Below are 20,548 nucleotides of genomic sequence, written 5' to 3' on the forward strand. Positions count from 1 at the left end.
CCTATTGGAGAACCATTGATCATCACGGAGAACCAACAGTTGCAACTTCAGAGCCTAAGCAAGTCAACCCATATGCTGTTGAAACCAAATTTGTGAAGGACAGTGAATATAAAATTCCAATTCATTTTATCGTAAGCCTTTTCCATCTCCAATTTAATTATAACATTACCACCCCTTGTTTTTCTATTAATTTTAGAAACCATTTCCTGAACAATATCATATTACCACTAATGCTCATCCCTTTAACAAAAGCACCTTGCTCCAAAGAGATTAACCTTGGCAAGGTAGTTGAGATCCTGTTTGTCAAAATTTTAACATGAATATTGTAGAAAAAGCTACATAAACTTTTAGGTCGGTAATACGACAAACTCCTAGGGGCGTCCTTCTTAGGGATCAACACAATAAAAGTGGAAGTATATCAGGAAGAGATTTAACTAATGTAGAAAACTTCTCTAATAGCATTACAAACATTTCCTCCCACAATATCCAAGAATGAGTGAAGAAATTGCCATCAAAACCATTAGGCCCAGGGACACAGGGCTCACAGAGAAGATAGTTGACTTCATCACTAGAAAGTAGAAACCAAGGTATAATATCTAATAGCATTACAAGCATCTCCTCCCACAATATCCCAATAACGAGTGAAGAAATTGCCCCAGGGGCACTTTCAGGGCTCACATAGAAGATAGTTGACTTCTGACTTCATCAGTAGAAACCAAGGTATAGTATCAAATAAATAGTCATGCACTTGGCATCCTTCATTTGATAAAATGTCTTCAGTGTCATTGTCCCAATCACATAAATTTATTTTGAATTTTCGTAGAGGAATGGAAATACTTGGTATTTTGGTGCCCATACCGTATTCATTTCTCGTAAGATTATTGCCTTAAAAGCCTCCTCCTTTGCCAAAATTTGATGAAGATGTTCATTTGCAGAGTATCAGATTTTGATTACTAACTGAATTTTCATTGTGTATCCAATTCCGCATTTGCAACTTTTTGCTCTGCTAATAATACATTCTCAGAAACACCACCGAAAGCTGAATCATTGCATTGCTTTAAACGGATTTTCAAATGCTGCAATTTTTCTAATAGGATGAAGAGATGCTTCCCAGTTATAGTATAATTCCATCTCTCTATCACTACATCACGAAAACCTAGGTGAAGAAGCCATGTTCTTTGAAATTCGAAAGGCTTAATACCATTTGCCAAAACATTGTTAACAACTACCAACAATGGCACGACACGCTTTATTAAGATGAAAAACTCTAATAGAACTGAACATAACTTGCCATCTAAGATCTAACATTAACAAGATAATGGTCAAGACGGGCAGCTGAATATCCATTGGCTTGAGTGAATCTGTTGCCCAAGTCCAGTAGTCTCAGATTTAAAATGAAGTTATTAAATTCACTGATTGGTCCAAGAGCTAAGCGACATCTCACTCAGTCGAATTGGTGACTACATTGAAGCCGCCTCCCAAAAGCCAAGGGAATATCCACATTAGAGGCAAAGTCCATTTAGCTTTTTACAGTTGCAATAAGCTAATTTGAATAAAAAAGATGCCGATCAGCCAAAAACTAAAAAAAATGCTTTTTTTTTTCTCAAAATTACAATCCTAAAACAAAACACTTTGAACGCGTACCAAGTGTCTAAGTTGTTTTGCTTTTGAGAATTGGGGCTGCCAAAGTCAATCAAAGAATATATACTTTTTTTTGGCTGGAACTAGGGGAAGCTTCTTGCACTCATTACAGAAACTTCCATTTGGATGCTCACCTTTTAATTATATATACGATGCATGTATGTATTTGTTCAGATGGGCTAGAGTTGGGTTCAGGCCTAGGTTGGGTTGGGCTGGGCTTGGATCGGACATGAGCTAACTGAGGCCTCAACCCCAAGCCCAAATCTACCTTTCCACAGTTGCTATAGTCCAGGTTGAGCGAAGGGGATAACCATGAGTTAATTTCACAGGGAACCACGATACAATGCCAGTACTCAAAGCCCTTGCGCAACATGCCAACATCATTTGACAGTGAAGTTTTACTGCACCAGTAAAAGACACTGAGATCACTACTAGTCTACTACATCCTCCAAAACAGAAACCCTTTGATCAAAAAAATACCAACTGAATACCCAATTAACCAATAATACCATTATCAATAAACCTATGTTTTACAAAGTGATTTTTTGTGGTCGTCTCATTAAATGACCCCAAAATGAACCTTTAGGCTTAGTTTGGAAGGAGTACAAATACAAATATGTAGAGTGCAAAACCTTATATTTTGTATGTATTTACACTGTATATATTTGCATTTGTACTCTTTCCAAAGTGAGCCTTAATGATAAAACATAATGAAATACAGGGGGGGGGGGGGGGCGCACAGGGGTATGCATTTAAATTGATGCTATTATAGGGCAATACCCGTTTGAGTAGCTTACTTGTATATTTTAGTTGGAGGAACCAAGTAATTTGTCTTCCTCCTTTGGGATGTCGCTCATGGATACCTGCATGCCTGACTTAATTTTATTCCACTCATTCTCCACACGGAAGAAAATCCACTGGAAGCGTCGAAGAATCTCCAAGGCCGTGATAGTAAAAACAGTCAGGTAGTTATGGCGAAGATGAGCAGACAGCTTATATGTCCAAGTACAACGGAGGACAAGGTTGCTTCCTATCACCCAAAAGTAAACCTGCAAAACTTAACATTTCATAATTACTTTTTGTGCACATTTAAAACTACCAGAATTTCATTATAGCCGGAACCTTACCCATTGTCGTCCATACAATAGGTTTGAGCAGATATGCTGTTTGCTGAACTTGAAAATCCGAGTGAAGCCACTATCAAATGAGAAGACGAGTTAGCACATAATTTTCTTTTCTTTTTCTTGTTTCCAAGAAGAAATGGTAGTAAAATACTAAGGCTGTGTTTGGTTGCAGTGCAAATTTATTTAAACTAGTACAAATGCATGGGAGTGCAAATGTAAAAAATGCAAATTATTGTTTAATTTTGTTTTGGATTTTACTTTATTCTGTTTCATGTCTTAATTTACTCAATCTGTACTGCAATCAAACAAAATAAGCTAAAATTTGAAACAGAAATAGGTCAGAATCTACACTCAAATCATTTGCATTGTCATGTTTTGCATCAGTGCAAATTTATTTGCATTGCAACCAAACACAGCCTAAACTACATAATAAGAAAAGAAATTCATGTATACCTCAAGTCCCAATCACGGGTCACATCCCAGTAAAATGAGTAGAGCGAATTTACAACACTTGAAAGAAGCCAAAGGGGGCGAAAATTATTTGTCCACCTATCAGGGAGGACGTGATATTTAAGGGCTGAGAGAAAAATCACTGGGACAGCCGTTGAATATTTTAAAGCTGAAAAGCATACATATAAGTAAGGTTAACCAAAACAGTCATTAGGGCAAAAATGCAATCTATATGGAAGACCAACTAGTTAATCAAATGAGCATACAAGACCAACTAGTTAATCAAAAACAGAGTTCGTACAAGCATCTTACTGTTTACAAAAAAGCAGAAGAAATTTAATGTCGTTCAACACACTATATAGGGAAGCTCCTATTCAACCTTACCTATCTCTGCCATGTGGAAGAATTTTGTAGCCAAACATAGAAATGTCTATCATATAGAGGGCCCTCCTAACCAGTCATATTAATTCCTCTCTCTCTCTCTCTCTCTCTCAACACACTAAATAGGGAAGCTCCTAGAAGAATTTTGTAGCCAAACATAGAAATGTCCATCATATAGAGGGCCCTCCTAACCAGTCGTGATAGTTCCCCTTCCCCCCTCCCCCCCCCCCCCCCCCCCCCTCTCTCTCTCTTTCTTCTGTGTGTGTGTAATCAAAAACAGAGTCTGTACAAGCAACAGAAGAACGTTGTTCAACACACTTAATAGGGAAGCTCCTATACAACCTCACCTATCTCTGCCATGTGGAAGAATTTTGTAGCCAAACATAGAAATATCCATAATATAGAGGGCCCTCCTAGCCGGTTGTATTAACTCCCCTATTCAAAATAAAAGCAGCAAAAGTTTTTTTTCCTCTCCCCGTCCCTCCTGTGAGCAGAAGTTTTTTTTCCCTCCCTCCCTCGTGTGTGTGTGTGTACAGCAGTAAAAGTTGTGCCCAACTTATGAATACCTAAACAAATGTTAAGATTTTATTTAAAAGAAGCATAAAAAGAAGATTTATATTGAACAATGCAAGAACACAAAGACTCATTTTGAGAAACAAAATTGCCATGGCGAAGTTTCCAAGTTGGCTAGGGTTCCCCCATTAAACAACTGATAGGAAATCCACTCCTTACATATACAGAAATTACCTAAAATATCACTTTACTAACAATGTCTAAAACTTCCTCCCACTTTTACGCACCTCCAACAGGCCCCTGTTATAGAAGTCTAAGGCAGTAATCATTATCCATTTGTTCATTCCGGTAAAGGGTGACCCCAAGTCAATCCATTACAATTGGATCAAATATGGAGACACCCCAATTTGATATCATTTGCTTATATGCATCTTGCATCAATAAAGCCGGTCGGAAACTTGGAATGTTTTATTTGAGCCAAGAATCATGCATCCAAGTTCGAACAAATGATTTTCAATTCATTTTTTCATGATATACAAAAAGTTATTTTTAGTTCATTTTTATCAAGAGTCAGTTGACTAATCAGGAATAATCTAGTCTTTCACTCTTTCTACCTTATTTTATATATGTTGTTACAGGTCTGTCCAAGTTTAAGTAACCACGCCCACACTTAAAGTAGGAGAAGTTTAGTCTTTGTATGATATTAAGATAAGTAATAGATCTGGCTGACTGGGAGGGTTGATTTTTCTCTCCCATTCTTCTATTCCATTTGTTTCTCTCCTCCCTCTCTTCTATTACTCTTCTCTTCACTCTCTTTCATTTCTAGAAGCAACTGAATACCATTGACATTGTATTAAAGCACCAAGAAGGAACATATGAAGGCTCTAATCCTATTTCAATCTGCTTTTTTGCTCACCTGGGTAGCTGTACAAGGAAGACGACATATATATTATGTCATCATGGTTCTATCTCTAACTTAACCGTGATTGAACCTTTGACCCGTGAACCTCTCCCTCTTCTGGTTCTATGCCTGGTCCAGTTCTCTGAACATTGGGAGAAACCAAACCAAACAATCTAGCACAATTTGAAATATTCGGTTTACAAAAGAGAAATGATAGCCATCAAACTGAATGGTGACAATTACATGCATTGGTCTAAACCTGTGGAAGTTTTTCTTAAAGCTGAAGGAAAGTTTAAGTATTTGAAAAGTGCCAAACCAGAAGCTAATAATGTTATGGAATAGCATGAAATCCAAGAGAAGTGTTAATTTTATGTTTTTTCAGTATATCCAAAGAAGTCTGGGAACATGCCCAAAGGATGTATTCTGGGAAAGACAACACCACACATATATTAGCTATTCTAGCAGTAATTCCAGTTGCAACAGGGTGACAATAATATAAAGGATTATTATGGTAATCGTAGAAGTATAAAGATAAGTGTTAATTTTATGTTTTTTTCAGTATAGCCAAAGAAGTTTGGGAACATGCCCAAAGGTTGTATTCTGGGAAAGACAACATCACACGTTATTAGTTATTCTAGCAGTAAGTCTAGTTGCAACAGAGTGACAAGAATATAAACGATTATTATACTAATCTTAGAAGTGTACGAAATGAGCTTGATACTTATCAGCCTCTTAGTTTTGACATTAAAACTCAGCAGCAAGTGGGAGAAATTTGATGTAGCACGCTTTTTACTTTTTTTTTTCTTCTGGGGATTAGGCTAGAGTTTGAACCCGCTTCGTACCTAAAACTTGGGGAGTGCAAAACTTCCTTCATTACAGGAAGTCTTTGCTCACTCAGATGCATACAGTGTCTCTTGGTTCCACAGAGACAATTACCGGGCATGACAGATCAGCATTAGTAATAGCGGTGATCATGGGCCAGGCTGGCACAGGTGTATCACCACTGTAAAGTGCATTAACCTAGGCCCGGGCCCAACCTGGCCTGCACACCAGGCTTACAGGCTTTCTGGGCCTAATGACTTTAAGCCCATTGCATCTTATGATAAAAATTTAATTATTTATAAAATTTTAAATTAAATAACATATTAAACAGTAAAACAAATATTGCACACGCGAATAATTAAGTGAACTCTGCACAAGTGTAATCTAAGTTGGGCTTGGATAGGCTTTGGACCTATAGCACAAAAAGCATGGGCCTCATTTAATTCCTACACAGCCCAACCCGGCTCAGAAATTCCGGGCTTGGGCCTAGGTTTTGATTTCAGACCCAGCTCGGTCCTGCAAATTTTAGGGCTGGGCCTGGGCCTAAATGCTTCAAGCCCGGCCAACCCACATACATTTAAATATATGTATTTTATACATAACCTATACATATGCATATATGTAGAAGATACAGATAAGGAGGAATAAACTCTCTTAGCTCCCCCGAAAGAGAAAAGAAAATACAATATAGCCCAGAATTTAGTGTTTCTTCCCACCCCTTGTTTAGCTAAAGCATCAGTCATGGAGTTGGCATCCCTATTCACCATTCAGCTTGATATCCATTCCTTGAGTCAAGTGTCTAATTTTCCTTTTTTTTCATTGGCGTAACCCCACCATCCCCTCTCCTCCTCTTTTTGAAGCCAACCAATAACCAGCTTAGGTTCCCCTTCAATAAGTACCTTAGAAAGGTTGAGCTCTTCGGCTCTCATAGCTCCTTCCAAAACAGCAAAGATTTCTGCCCATAATGAGTCCCCAACACCAATGGGAGCAGAAAAAAGAACCACAACATTGCTATTCTCATCCCAGAAGACATCTCCCTGGATTTCCTTCACTAAATAAACCAATATTTTATGTATAAACATTATAATGACACTTATAATATGTATTATATAGAACATTTTATATTACATTGTTAGGTAACTGCCTAACTCAGGGCTTTTCGAGGAAGCCTGCCTCCTGAAGCGAGAGAGAGAGAGAGAGACGGAATTCCCAGAAATCAATTCTGCTCCTTCTGGACTTTCTTTCCTTATTTATAACTAGGATACACTCAGTTACAATTCTGTTATACCAGCCTCTCCACTTGTCCGGTTTGTTATGTGGTCTGTTCGAGTGGTTGGCTTTCAGTTATATTGCTTAAAGGCTGACATGGCCTTTTCTTGTACACTTGTCTCTCTGTTCCACTTATTTGTGTCTTGACAGTCCCTCCTCCCTTGAAAGAGACCTTGCCCTCAAGGTCAAGATGTGGGAATCTATTCTGTAAGTCCAAGTAAGGTTCCCAAGTTGCATTTTCAAGTGGGAGACCTGACCATACCACCATTGCTTCTGGTTCGATGTGATGCCCCTTGCGTATCCACCTGAAATCTGTTATCTAGGTAGGTTCAGTTTTAACTTGGCCATCTTCTGAAAATGATGGAAGGATTGTTGTCGTTATTGCTCCCGTTTTTGGCCATTTCTTTAATGAGATACATGAAATATGGGATGCAATTTTTCCGTCGCTGGAAAGTCAAGTCTGTATGCCACGGACCCAACGCGTTCAACAATCCGAAATGGGCCGAAGTATCTTGGGCTCAGTTTGTTCCACCCGCGGCCTGCTACTGAAACTTGCTTGTACAGTTGTAGTTTAAGGAAGACTTGATCTCCAATTTGGTACTGGACTGGCCTATGATTTCTGTTGTAAGAGTCCGTCATCCATTGTTGGGCTTGACGGAGGTGGGATTTGAGCTCTTGTAACACTATATCCCATTGGAGAAGTTGGTCTTCCACTGCTGCTACTGCTGTAGACCCTTTCTCATAAGGGAGTAGGGAAGGTGGGTCCCGTTCATATAGAGCCCTGAATGGAGTCATTCCTGCTGCACTGTGATAAGTGGTATTGTACCACCATTCAGCCCAATGGAGTCACTTGAGCCACTGGCGTGGCCTATCCCCTGCATAGCACCTTAGATAGGTTTCCAAACTCTGGTTGACCACCTCAGTTTGTTCGTCTGTTTGAGGATGGTAGCTGGTAGATTTGAAGAGTTTCACTCCTTGTAACCGGAAAAGTTCTGCCCAGAAACGACTAATGAAAATTGGGTCACGGTATGAGACAATGGAGTTAGGGGTACCATGCAGCCGTGCCACCTCCTTAGTAAAAATCTCAGCCACCATTGAAGCTGTGAAGGGGTGGGAGAGAGGGAAAAAGTGGCAGTATTTGGTGAATCTATCAACAACTACAAGAATGACAGACTTGCCATAGAAAATGAGCAGCCCCATTATGAAGCCCATGGATATATCAGCCCACACTTGTGTAGGAATTGGGAGTGGTTGTAGCAGACCTGCTGGACACTGGGTATCAGCCTTATTTTTCTGGCAAATGACGCATTCGGCTATGAATTTTTGGACCGAATTCCACATGCATTTCCAATGGAATTGGATGGCTAGTCTTTTGTAAGTGTGCAGAATTCCTCAGTAGCCTCCCGCTGGTGATGAGTGGAACACTTCAAGAAGCTGCTGAATATGGGCTGAATCCTGTGGTATCACCAATCGACGTTTATACAACAGCAAGTTATTCTCCACTGTGTACCCTGGGTGGCTGGTAGGGTCCTCTTGAACCTGCGAACCCAGCTTGCTCAGTTGTGGATGTCTTTCAGAATTCCCAGAAATCAATTCCGCTCCTTCTGGACTTTCTTTCCTTATTTATAACTAGGATACTCGGTTACAATTCTGTTATACCAGCCTCTCCACTTGTCCAGTTTGTTATGTGGTCTGTTCGAGTGGTTGGCTTTCAGTTATATTGCTTAAAGGCTGACGTGGCCGTTTCTTGTACACTTGTCTCTCTGTAGCCCTAATTGTAAGTGCAAAGCCCAGCCTGACGTGGCCTCCATTCCCATTCTTGAACAATGTGGGACTTGGAATAACACTTAACATTTGAGTGTTATCTTAAGTTACACATTGCTTAGGAATGAGAATGAAGGCCTTGCCTAGGAGGAGAACTCTCATACTTTCTATAAGGTTCTAATCACCTTCACCAACATCGTATAAACAAGTAGATTAGAGAGGTGGATTTTGTCAAATGTGATTCTGCCCCCAATTAACAGATGGCTCTTCTTCCATACCACCAGTTTCTTTAAAAACATCTCCAACACTCTACCCCAAAGAGCCAACTCTCCTGGTTTTTCTGAGTTTATCTCATCTTTTCTCCAAAGTTCTACAAAAAGAGAGAGTAGGGATATGTTTGACCGAAGGTTCAAAATATCGTTACGTATCAGCCTGTATCGTCCGATAGTATCGTATCGTGGCCTCCCCGATATGCCCCTACAGGGGGTGTTTCAGGTACCATGGTTTAGAGGGTAGTCGGGCCTTAAACCGACCCCTCTAAACCATATCCGAAAAAAATAAAAAAATAAAAACACAAAAAAAGCGCCAATACAGGCCGATACTCCAGTAAGGTGTATTGACTTGTATCAATACTTTGAACCTTGGTTTGGCCCATTGGCCACTAATTTCCTTCGAATACCATTTCCAATGTAGTGATTTAAAAGGTGTGCCTAGGCGCACAGGCGAGGTGCATTTTAGGGTAGGCACCTCGCCCAGGTCCTAGGCACAACACATTCAAAAGGTGCATGCCTTGCGCCTTAGCCGAAGCATGCACTTTTTGAAAATTTTATTTTTCATTTTTTGAACCTAGCAACTGGGCTAGGGGTTCCACCCCTAGACCCTCAATCATGCCCCTCGAGGCAAGCCCAAACAAGCCCATCTTAATAAAATATCTTCTTAAAAGGCAATTAAAATCATAAAATCATTATTTTTTGTGTGGAAATTAAGAATTTACGACCCTAACATGGGCTTGTTTGGGCTTGCCTCGAGGGGTGTGGCACAAAGGCAGCTCGTAGAATTAGGAATCTAATATGTTTTACATCACATTAGCTACTTGAAGTAATACAATTGAGGAAAAAAAGAGATTGTGGGTTTTACATGCTTGAAAATGTTTTATATGTTTGATTTTATTTTTAAATTTTCATTTTAATACACTTCACATGTTATGTTTATATATTTTAATTTTAGATAATAGTTTTTTTTAATTTATTTTAAAATTTAAGTTTATATTTTATTAATATTATGTTTAACATTTTTTATTTCATTTTGAATTTTTGGCATTTTTTGAATTTTCTGACATTTTATTTTCTATCTTTTTTTTTTATATTTTTGCACCTTGCTTCAAAAAGGTGCGCGGCGCCTTGTACCTCGGACACAAATTGGCCCCTGTGCCTTTTTTGCCCTTTGTGCTTTTAAAACACTATTCCAATGATAGTTTCACTGTTTCGTCTTCTTTGAGTTCCTAAAATGAATTACAAGTGTACCAAAGGCACAAAATGATTGTTCTCTCTTTAGTAGATGAGCCTCTTCCCTCATTACTCAGTCTAGTCATCAATATGATGACAAGTTCTTATTCACCCTATGTTGTTGATTTCCCTGACATAAATATCCCTTTTTCATTGAGGTCAAGGTAAACATCATTCTTGTACTATTCTTTTATCTCCAAGCATCTATCATAAACCCTTCTATAACCATCCACTTTTGCCTAGCATATTTCTTTTAAGTTTGTCCCCAAGACTATATTAGAATCACATTGAAATACGAAAGAAACATACATTGGATATGGTTGATTTCTCTAATTAAAAAGAACCAATGAGAAAAAAGTGGGTCTCTAACATAAAGTAAAGAATAGTTGAATCCACTGACAAAGATATAAAGCAAGACCAGTAACTAAGGGTTATGCACAAGCATTTGCCAATTACTTGGAGACATTTGCTCCCATTTGTGAAGAAGAATTATGTGAGGATTCTTCTTTCCTTACAATGTCAAGAGTTCTTTCCTAAATGGGGATCCTTAAGAGTAAAGAAAGGAAAGTAAAGATTTGCACGTTAAAGAAATCTTTATATGGCCTTAAGCTGTTAAGCAGTCTCCTAGGGCTTGGTTTAAGGCAAGGTTCAAAGTATCGATATGATACGCATATCAGCAGTATCACATCGGTACTTAGAAATGGCCGAAACTCTATTTGTTTTAGTTTTTTTTTCAAATTTTGGTTTTTTGGGAAGTTAAAAACATGTTTCCAAGTGTTTCGGAGCGTATCTTTTTCAAAAGATACGATACAATACGCCCGATACGGGGTGTTATATCGATACTTTAAACCATGGTTCAAGGTTCAAAGTATTGATACAAGGCGATATGTCGGTAGGGCGTATCGGCCTATATTGGTTCTCATTTCTTTTTTTTTAGAACCTGGTTCAGAGGAGCCAGTTTAAGGCCAATCTACCCCCTAAACCACTTGTCGACCCGAAACACCCCCTGTAGGAGTGTATCGAGAAGGCTCTGATACGATACGAATCGGCCGATATGGGCCAATACATATCGATACTTTGAACCTTGGCTTGGTTTACTAGTGAAGATTGGTTTCACACAAGTCTACTTTGATCATATACTGTTTATTAGAACACTCCACCTTAGTTCATATCGGAGAAGGTATTGGGGGGACTTGGCAAAGGTCCAAGGGCAGATCTCCCAGCCCAGACACTGCACAAAATTCACTTTTGTATTATTGTCGCTTCTTTATTGGGAATTTTCTATTTGAGATCCTATTAGCAACACTGAAGGCTATGACCATTTGCATAAAAAGAACAACACCAACCATGCTGCACAAAAAAAAAAAAAAAAGAAAAATGTGAAACTTTAGCAAAACCCCTACTAAGCTTCCTAGCATCCAGCATCATATGGGTATCCATACTTTCAAGATTCCACTTCACAGAAGAATGCTCAATTCTTCATATATGCATTTTCTTCCAAGCTTCTCAATAAAATTATTTGCTTCATATTTATCAATTTTAACTTAATTTTTTAATTGAGAATCTAGAATCAAGTATATGGATCAGGAACCCTACAACCTGCAAGAACACTTTTTGGAGAAGGGAAAAACCAAGAGGTCTCAAAGAAGCAGAGCACACGAAAGCATGAAGAGGGAAGGAAGGAACGAGAGAAAGAAAGAAAGAAAATAACTCATAACCAGGAAAGAAATTACCTCAGTGAACTTTCCCCAAAAACAAATCATACCCACTCCCCAGCAAGACTATCAGCTATCAAATTGGCAGACATCAGAGCACATTCAACAAACCAATCTAATTCAAGTCCTCAACTCAGTTATATGCTATCCCAAGTACAGCTTTAACTTCAACTAAGTTGTTCCACAAGAAACCAAATCATCATTTATAGTCTACCAAAGGGAAAAAATGCTAATTGAATATGTCAACTAAGAGAAGACATATATGAAGGAATTGACAAATATTTTAACAGTAACATGTTAAGGGCTAAAATATTAATTTGAATATCTATTTGAGCTTATTATTATGAGTAAAAAAGTATCCATCCGCTTTGTACCAATTGCAATTTAAAGGAAAAATAGAAACTCAAAAATCAAAACTATAGTGTCTCATTGAAACAGTGATCAATGCGTGATTGTAAAAAGGAGGGAGATAAAAAAGGGCCATTCCCCGTTGTGTAGCCCATGAACAAAAAAAAAAAAAAACTGTTGGGCATGACAATCTGGTGTCTTGAAAGGTGTTGAATTTAGACAAACCTAACTTCTGGCACACAATGGCTACTTTCAAATGGGGAGAGAGGGGGGGGGGGGGGGGGGGGGGGGGGGGGGGGGGGGGGGGGGCGAGGGGGCAAATAACAAATGAGAAAATGTAATTAAGAGTACATACCATTTAAAAGAGTGGTTTTCTCCTTGGTGTCCTTGTATTGTCGCAAACACTGGAGAAAACGACACATATAAGGGAAAACAAGCACCAGTGGGATAGCAATGGAATGACTGCCACACACAGAATCGGCTTCGAACCATGCAATTGTAGCAACCTGCATATTGAAAGGATATTGCTCAAAAAAAAATAACAGAAGTAATACAAACATTACATGCAACAAGGAGTGTATATATGAAGGTCGGATAAACAGTGTAATGTCAAACTGTAAGCAGCAAGTTACTTTAGCTTTCACTAATCCTATAATAACAAATCCAAATGATAACACAAGACAAGGATACAATATATGAATATATGTATGTTTCTTTTTGTTATATCACAATCACAATGACTATCAACAAATTTACAGGAACAGAAGCAAAAATTATATATGTAAGATTTTATATATTAGTAGTGGTTACCAAAGAATCACCAAGAGATGGAGGAGAACTGCAGATGGTATGATAAGAGGTTTAAAGATGAATTGCAGAAGTTAAGGCTGTCTTGGAACTACGTTGGGGTTGATGCAGCATGTTTTCAAATGGAGTCTGATAATATTATTGTGCTCAAAGGAGTCCCCTTTCTAATTCCAAAAGTCTGCAGGTGGAAGATGTAGAGAACACTGATGTGGGCCCCACAGCAGTGGTCCCCACTGTGTTCGTAGGACAGCATGTGTAATTATTTGTTTCAATCATAGTAGTGTCAATTGGGGTCAGTTTGTTATTTCAGTTGTTGTTTATTTCAGTTTTTATTTACTTTATTTGTCATGTAAGTACTAAGGGCAGATCTGTCCTTTCCTCTATGTACTGAACATAACCTATAAATACTAAGAGAGTGGCGGCAGCAGATGTGTTAGAATCTGTCCCTCCTTTCAAACCCTTGTGTTCTCCTGTTTCTCTTCTCTTCCTTCTCCTTCCTCTCACTTTTCTTCTGCTTTTCTTAACCTAAAATCTATTAGGGTTCAAGACTGATTGCAGTCTTGATCTTCTACTTGGTATCAGAGCCTATCTAGGGCTTCTCATGTGTGTCTAATCCAGCCAACCACATGAGAACTAGCTAGGGCTGGAAGCTTATGAAGAAGTATTCGTCGGCTGATTCTGGGAGATTACCAGGAGAGGTTCGCAGCTGTTGAGGACTTGTCGCGGCTTGCAGAGAGTTGGTAATCAGGAAGAAGCAACGAAGGCTAGGGTTCAGGTGAAGGGATGAGATATCCATCGCATGGACGCCCAAATCTTGCAGAATCGTATTCCCTATTTTAGAAAAATCATATTTTTCAAGGATCAATCTTGAACCAAGAACCGAACCAGATCTGAACAAAAGCAGTAGGAGAGGGATATACCTGATACGGAGAAATAATATCTCCCAACGAATGTGTTCACGCACAAGGAAGGATCCAAAGACTACTCCCACTGAAGATGGTGCAGTGTAGGATGGAGCAAAATCAACAGTGTTCTTCCCAAGAACCTAATCCTTCGCAAGAATTAGCAGGATGGCACGTGAGCACAGCTTCCTATCAGTCCCTTCACAAGGAACTGATATCAAGATCCAATCTTGATTTCTCCTACTGAACTAGAGATCGAACTGGCAGGTGTGGCGGCAGCAGGAAGTGTTAGACAGTTTTGTATGCCCTTAGCTTCAATCAGAATGATGTACATTATGAGTTTATTGTAAATGAATAAAACTACATATTTGATTCATGTTCCCTTGGTATGTTTCTGTGTAATAACCTTAAACTGGACACTTAATGAGACTCGTGTTAGTTTAGAATGTTCACAGCCAGTGGGTCGGTCTGGGGAGACCTATCGTGATAAGGCTGACACTGTTGTGCCACCAAGTCGGTTGGGGTGGCTTGTCTCAGCTGCCAGGGTGAGACCCTAGGCACATACAGTGTAGGATTAATTGAATCTTTGAACTGGACCAGATTTCCAGTATTGCCCTGGACCTTGGAGATTAATGGGCAAAACTAGAAAGTTACACCCGACCCCTAGACTCGAATATGATACTGCACTAGGTGTCAGATTGGGCTGTCTTTGATATACCAATCAGTGAGATCCTTAGCGGGGGTCAAAACCTGGGTATGTTGGGACAGTCTAAGAATTCATCTGAGTGGGTGATCATAGTGACAGGATCAGCCCCTTTGTCGGACAAAAGTAATGATCCGGGATGCACTCTCACTGATGGAAACCAAGACTGTCGGCAGCCGATTTCAATCGTTGAGATTTGTTTTGCAAAGTATATTTTATATGAGATATAAAAGTATATATATTATGGTTTCTAAAATGTTTGCAAAAGGTTTTAATTCCCGGGATCCATATAAGTAGAGAGTGCAACACTGTTCCTTGCAGCCGAGGGAGAGGTCATCTCTTGTCGGGCAGTGTTTGATCATTATGGGCTGAGAGGTTAAGTGTAAGACCATTGAGGGTAATACCTGATGGGCTAATCTTGCATCTGCCCACAGTCCCTAAGTGTTACAAGGTGGCTTGGCCCAGGGACCACTTAGGGTGTGTTGGGGCCCATAGAGCCCATGTGATGGGTTTTAGGGGGTGCACTGTCCATAACAGTGTATTCGGCTAGGCCTAGTAACAAAGGCTGGGCTGAACCCATGTGGTTGATGTGTAGATCAATGTTTGGGTCCCATGCCATACAAGGAAGCCCAACTGGGCAGCAGTTTGGAAGGCTAAGTGAGCACATCACCTTAATGGGCCTAAAGCCCATTTCGAACTGGGCTGATTTGATCAGTTAAATAAGGGGTGAATTCTAAGATTAGATTAGCAGATAGGATTGGGTCGTAACCCTATCCACTTAGAGAGTCCAGATCTGAATGTGATTCAGATCTAGAAACCTCCTAATGAGATTAGGAGAAGGCTGATCTAATCTGCAGATAAGATAAGGGTTTATCCTTATCACCTAAAGGGATGTCTGATCCAAATATGATTTGGATCAGCAACTCCTAATTGGATTAGGAGCTGATCCTTTAGGGTTACAAAAGAAGGGGCGGCAGCCTTTAGAAGATACATACTCACATCCTCTTCAGAGCTGAGAAATCACAAAATGAAGAATTAAGCAACCTTGCAGAATTCTTTCTTGCCGCCTCCTTCTTCTTGTCACCTACCTTGCCAGTTCGATCTCTAGTTGTGGGAGAAGCCAAATTTGATCCTTGAAAATATGATTTTCTAAATAGGGAATTCGATTCCCAGTTGAAAGGGAGAGAAAAAATTTTTGAAATTCGCCCAACTTATTCCGCAAGATTTTGGGCGTCCATACGATGGATCTCTCATCCCTTTAGGAAGGAGGCGGCAAGAGAGAATTTTCGCAGATGTGCTGAATTCTCTTTTCTGTGATTTCAGCTTTGAAGACAGGTGGTGAACTTGTGTGTCTAAAGGCTGCCGCCCCCTCCCCTTTTTATAAACTTAAAGGGATCAGCTCCTAATCCCATTAGGAGTTGCTGATCCGAATCATATTTGGATCAGAATTCCCTTTAAGTGATAAGGGTAAACCCTTATCTTATCTGCAGATTAGATCAGCCTTCTCCTAATCTCATTAGGATGTTTCCAGATCTGAATCATATTTAGATCTGGACTCTCTGAGTGGATAGGGTTACGACCCAATCCTATCTGCTAATCCAACCTTAGAATTCACCCCTTATTTAACTGATCAAATCAGCCCAGTTCGAAATGGGCTTTAGGCCCATTAAGGTTATGTGCTCACTTAGCCTTCCAAACTGCTGCCCAGTTGGGCTTCCTTGTATGGCATGGGACCCAAACATTGATCTACACATCAGCCACATGGGTTCAGCCCAGCCTTTGTTACTAGGCCTAGCCGAATACACTGTTATGGACAGTGCACCCCCTAAAACCCATCACATGGGCTCTATGGGCCCCAACACTTGCCCTAAGTGGTCCCTGGGCCAAGCCACCTTGTAACACTCAGGGACTGTGGGCAGATGCAAGATTAGCCCATCAGGTATTACCCTCAATGGTCTTACACTTAACCTCTCAGCCCATAATGATCAAACACTGCCCGACAAGAGAGGACCTCTCCCTCGGCTGCAAGGAACAGTGTTGCACTCTATATGGATCCCGGGAATTAAAACCTTTTGCAAACATTTTAGAAACCATAATATATATACTTTTATATCTCATATAAAATATACTTTGCAAAACAAATCTCAACGATTGAAATCGGCTGCCGACAGTCTTGGTTTCCATCAGTGAGAGTGCATCCCGGATCATTACCTTTGTCCGACAAAGGGGCTGATCCTGTCACTATGATCACCCACTCAGATGAATTCTTAGACTGTCTCAACATACCCAGGTTTTGAACCCCGCTAAGGATCTCACTGATTGGTATATCAAAGACAGCCCAATCCGACACCTAGTGCAGTATCATATTCGAGTCTAGGGGTCGGGTGTAACTTTCCAGTTTTGCCCATTAATCTCCAAGGTCCAGGGCAATACTGGAAATCTGGTCCAGTTCAAAGATTCAATTAATCCTACACTGTATGTGCCTAGGGTCTCACCCTGGCAGCTGAGACAGGCCACCCCAACCGACTTGGTGGCACAACAGTGTCAGCCTTATCAGGATAAGTCTCCCCAGACCGACCCACTGGCTGTGAACATTCTAAACTAACACGAGTCTCATTAAGTGTCCAGTTTAAGGGTATTACACAGAAACATACCAAGGGAACATTAATCAAATATGTACTTTTATTCATTTACAATAAACTCATAATGTACATCATTCTGATTGAAGCTAAGGGCATAGAACTGTCTAACATCAGGTAACCCTGGAAGGCAGTGAACAACATTCCATAAGTAAGTTTTATTTAGTTTCCAGAGACTGCTATCAGTCGAGATAGGTTGGACCTATCTAGAAGGAGAGGCCAAACTGCTTTAAGGTTTTTTTCTTTAATCTAGGGTTTGACTGTTGGGTCGAACCCCCTTCTCTCAGAGGTGATCAGTTTTGGGGTTTCATATTGACCCTACGACAGGTCCTAACTGTACGGACTGCTTGGAGAATGCGGCTGAGCACTTATTTCAGACCTACGATTGAAACCCTAATTCTGCTCCTGCATCTCAGATTGCTCTTCTAGGGGATGAAAAAACTTGGCAGACTGCCTAGTACTATGCTTGCCGATTGATTTCAGATCAGATTTGTATTGGTTTCCTGCATATACTGCGATTGCTGATTGGTTTCAGATCAGACCTGCACTAGTTCATGCATATACTATGATTACAGATTGGTTTCAGATCAGACCTGCATTGATTTCATACTGTTTTCTGGTTGTGACCGATTGTCCAAGTGCTATTTTCTGGTGTAGTGGCTCTAACAGTTTGTAGCTATTGGTTCTTGACCAAAGATGGAGTTTAAAAATCAGGGAGAAAGTAGTTTTGAGAACAGCAGTTATGGTAGTGTATCTGAAACCGGGTTTCAGATTACAACTGTGAGATTTGATGGGTCAAATTACTTGGAATGGGCTCAATCAGCCATGATGGATATTGGAGGAAGGGGAAAACTGGGTTACCTCTTGGGAGATGTGAAAGAACCTTCCAAGGAGGACCCAACATACACCAAGTGGGTTCAAGAGAACTATTTGGTTATGGCATGGCTGTGTAATTCTATGCAGCCACATATCAGCCGAAATTACTTGTGGGCAAAGACAGCCAAGGAGATATGGGATGTTGTGAAAGAAACTTATTCCCAACCCCTTAATGTTACCAGAGCCTATGAACTGAAGTGTGAGGTGAACAGCCTTAAACAAGGAGAGAAGCTAGTTTCTGTCCACTTCTCTACCTTGAAATCCTTGTGGCATGAGATTGACCATCTAGAGACCCTAGAGTGGGAGAGTTCCAAAGATGCACAGACTCACAGAAAGCAAATCGAGACAAATAGAGTGTTTGAGTTTTTGGCTGGCTTGAATTCAGAATATGACATTGTGCGGCAACAGATACTGACCAGAGATAGTGTGACCCTCTCTTGAGCATACTCCCTGGTGCATAGTGAAGAGACCAGGAGAAAAGTCATGATGCAGCCTCAGCCCCCTTTCCCAACCCTGACAACTGTTAAACTTAAGTCAGGGGGTGATCCAGAAAGGGACCGAAAGAAGGAAGATAAACGGGACCTGGTATGTGAACATTGCAAGAAACCCAAGCACACAAAAGATACTTGTTGGAAGCTACATCCTCACTTGGTCCCAGCAAAACTAAGAAATAAGAAGGGTAATGCTCATGTGGCCGTGAACACTGATTCAGTATCCTCATCAGGCACATCCCTAGAGACCTTAGCCGTTGTTCGAGCTGCCCTCATACAGTTGGAAAAGGAAGTTGGGAGTTCAGCTCAGCCGTCTCAGTCACCATTAGCTCCTGCCACATCTGCGTTTGCATATTCAGGTACTCGAGCCTCAGCTTACCATGCTCCAGCTCCAGGTAATACTGACCACTGTTGGGTAATAGATTCAGGTGCATCCGACCATATGACTAGCTTGCCATCATTGTTCACTTCTTATCACTTGTCCTCTGGCCGAGATAGAGTATCCATTGTTGATGGCTCTCTTGTTCCCATTTCGGGCAAGGGTGACATCAAGCTATCGGATACTATCTCTTCATCTTTTGTCTTGCATGTTCCTAAGCTTGATACTAACCTGTTTTCAGTCAGTAGTATTACCAAACACATAAACTGTTCAGTAACCTTTTTCCCTGGCTGATGTGTCTTTCAAGACTTGGAGACGAGGAAGGTGATTAGGACTGGCCGTGAGACGAATAGGATCTATCTTCTTGGAGAGAGTTCTCGTCAGGAGGAGTCAGTGGATAAGAAGTCTTTTGTTTCTCAGTCTATGAGTCTGGTTATGCTTTAGCATAATCGATTAGGTCATTTGTCTTTCAGGTCTTTGAAGAGTCAGTTTCCTGCTTTATTTGAGTCTGTTGAGTTATCAAAGTTGAGGTGTGAGAGTTGTGAGTTTGCCAAACATTGTAGAACTTATTCTTTGAGTAATAAAAGGAGTAATTCTTCTTTTGATATTGTGCATACTGATGTTTGGGGGCCATATCACATCTCTTCTAAGGGTGGGTACAGATATTTTCTACTATTTGTTGATGACCATACCCGCTTTTCTTGGGTCTATCTTATGCGTTCTCGGGATGATGTTCCTGCTATGACCCAAAACTTCCATCAAATGATTCTCACTCAGTTTGGGGCCAAAATCAAAGTCCTTAGATCTGATAATGCAAAGGAATACTTTGCTAAGCCATTGACCTCCTACCTTCTTAGCCATGGAGTTATTCACCAGAGCACTTGCCCCCATACACCGCAGCAGAACGACGTTGCCGAAAGGAAGAATAGGCACATCTTGGAGGTGGCTAGAAGCATTATGTTTACCTCCAATGTACCTATTCGCTTCTGGGGTGATGCTATCCTCACGGCAGTACATCTCATTAATCGGGTTCCTTCCCGGGTTCTTGATATGAAAACCCCTTTTTCCCTTCTATACCCAAACGAGGAGTTGTTCATTGTTCCCCTTAAAATCTTTGGTTGTACTTGTTTCGTCCAGCTTCTCGAGCCTCATCATTCCAAGTTTGAACCTAAGGCCTCCAAATGCATTTTCCTCGGTTATGCACAAACTCAAAAGGGTTATTGCTGCTATGATCCGGTTTTAGGGAAAAGGTTTGTCTCCATGGATGTCACCTTCTTTGAGGAGACACCCTATTATCCTAGGGTTTCTCCTCAAGGGG

The 20,548-nt window shown here is 40.4% G+C and overlaps 1 protein-coding gene across 8 annotated transcripts in view; it reads right to left on the bottom strand.

Annotated features, from left to right (window-relative positions):
- Positions 1 to 1,580: 1,580 nt before the first annotated feature.
- The window catches only part of LOC104591951 (uncharacterized), a 104,628-nt gene continuing 85,660 nt past the window's right edge, over positions 1,581 to 20,548 (bottom strand). For all 8 annotated transcript variants that reach the window (XM_088903467.1, XM_088903469.1, XM_088903468.1 and 5 more), the window contains 5 exons: positions 12,789 to 12,939; positions 3,219 to 3,384; positions 2,769 to 2,838; positions 2,439 to 2,690; positions 1,581 to 2,042 (listed from right to left, as the gene is read on the bottom strand). In XM_088903467.1, the coding sequence (XP_088759593.1) occupies positions 2,448 to 2,690; positions 2,769 to 2,838; positions 3,219 to 3,384; positions 12,789 to 12,939 (630 nt within the window). In that variant the 3' untranslated portion in view covers positions 1,581 to 2,042; positions 2,439 to 2,447. The remainder of the gene's footprint in view (positions 2,043 to 2,438; positions 2,691 to 2,768; positions 2,839 to 3,218; positions 3,385 to 12,788; positions 12,940 to 20,548) is intronic.

Source organism: Nelumbo nucifera, chromosome 4 (genome assembly GCF_055504915.1).
Source record: "Nelumbo nucifera cultivar China Antique chromosome 4, China Antique-T2T, whole genome shotgun sequence".
Taxonomy (NCBI): Eukaryota; Viridiplantae; Streptophyta; class Magnoliopsida; order Proteales; family Nelumbonaceae; genus Nelumbo; species Nelumbo nucifera.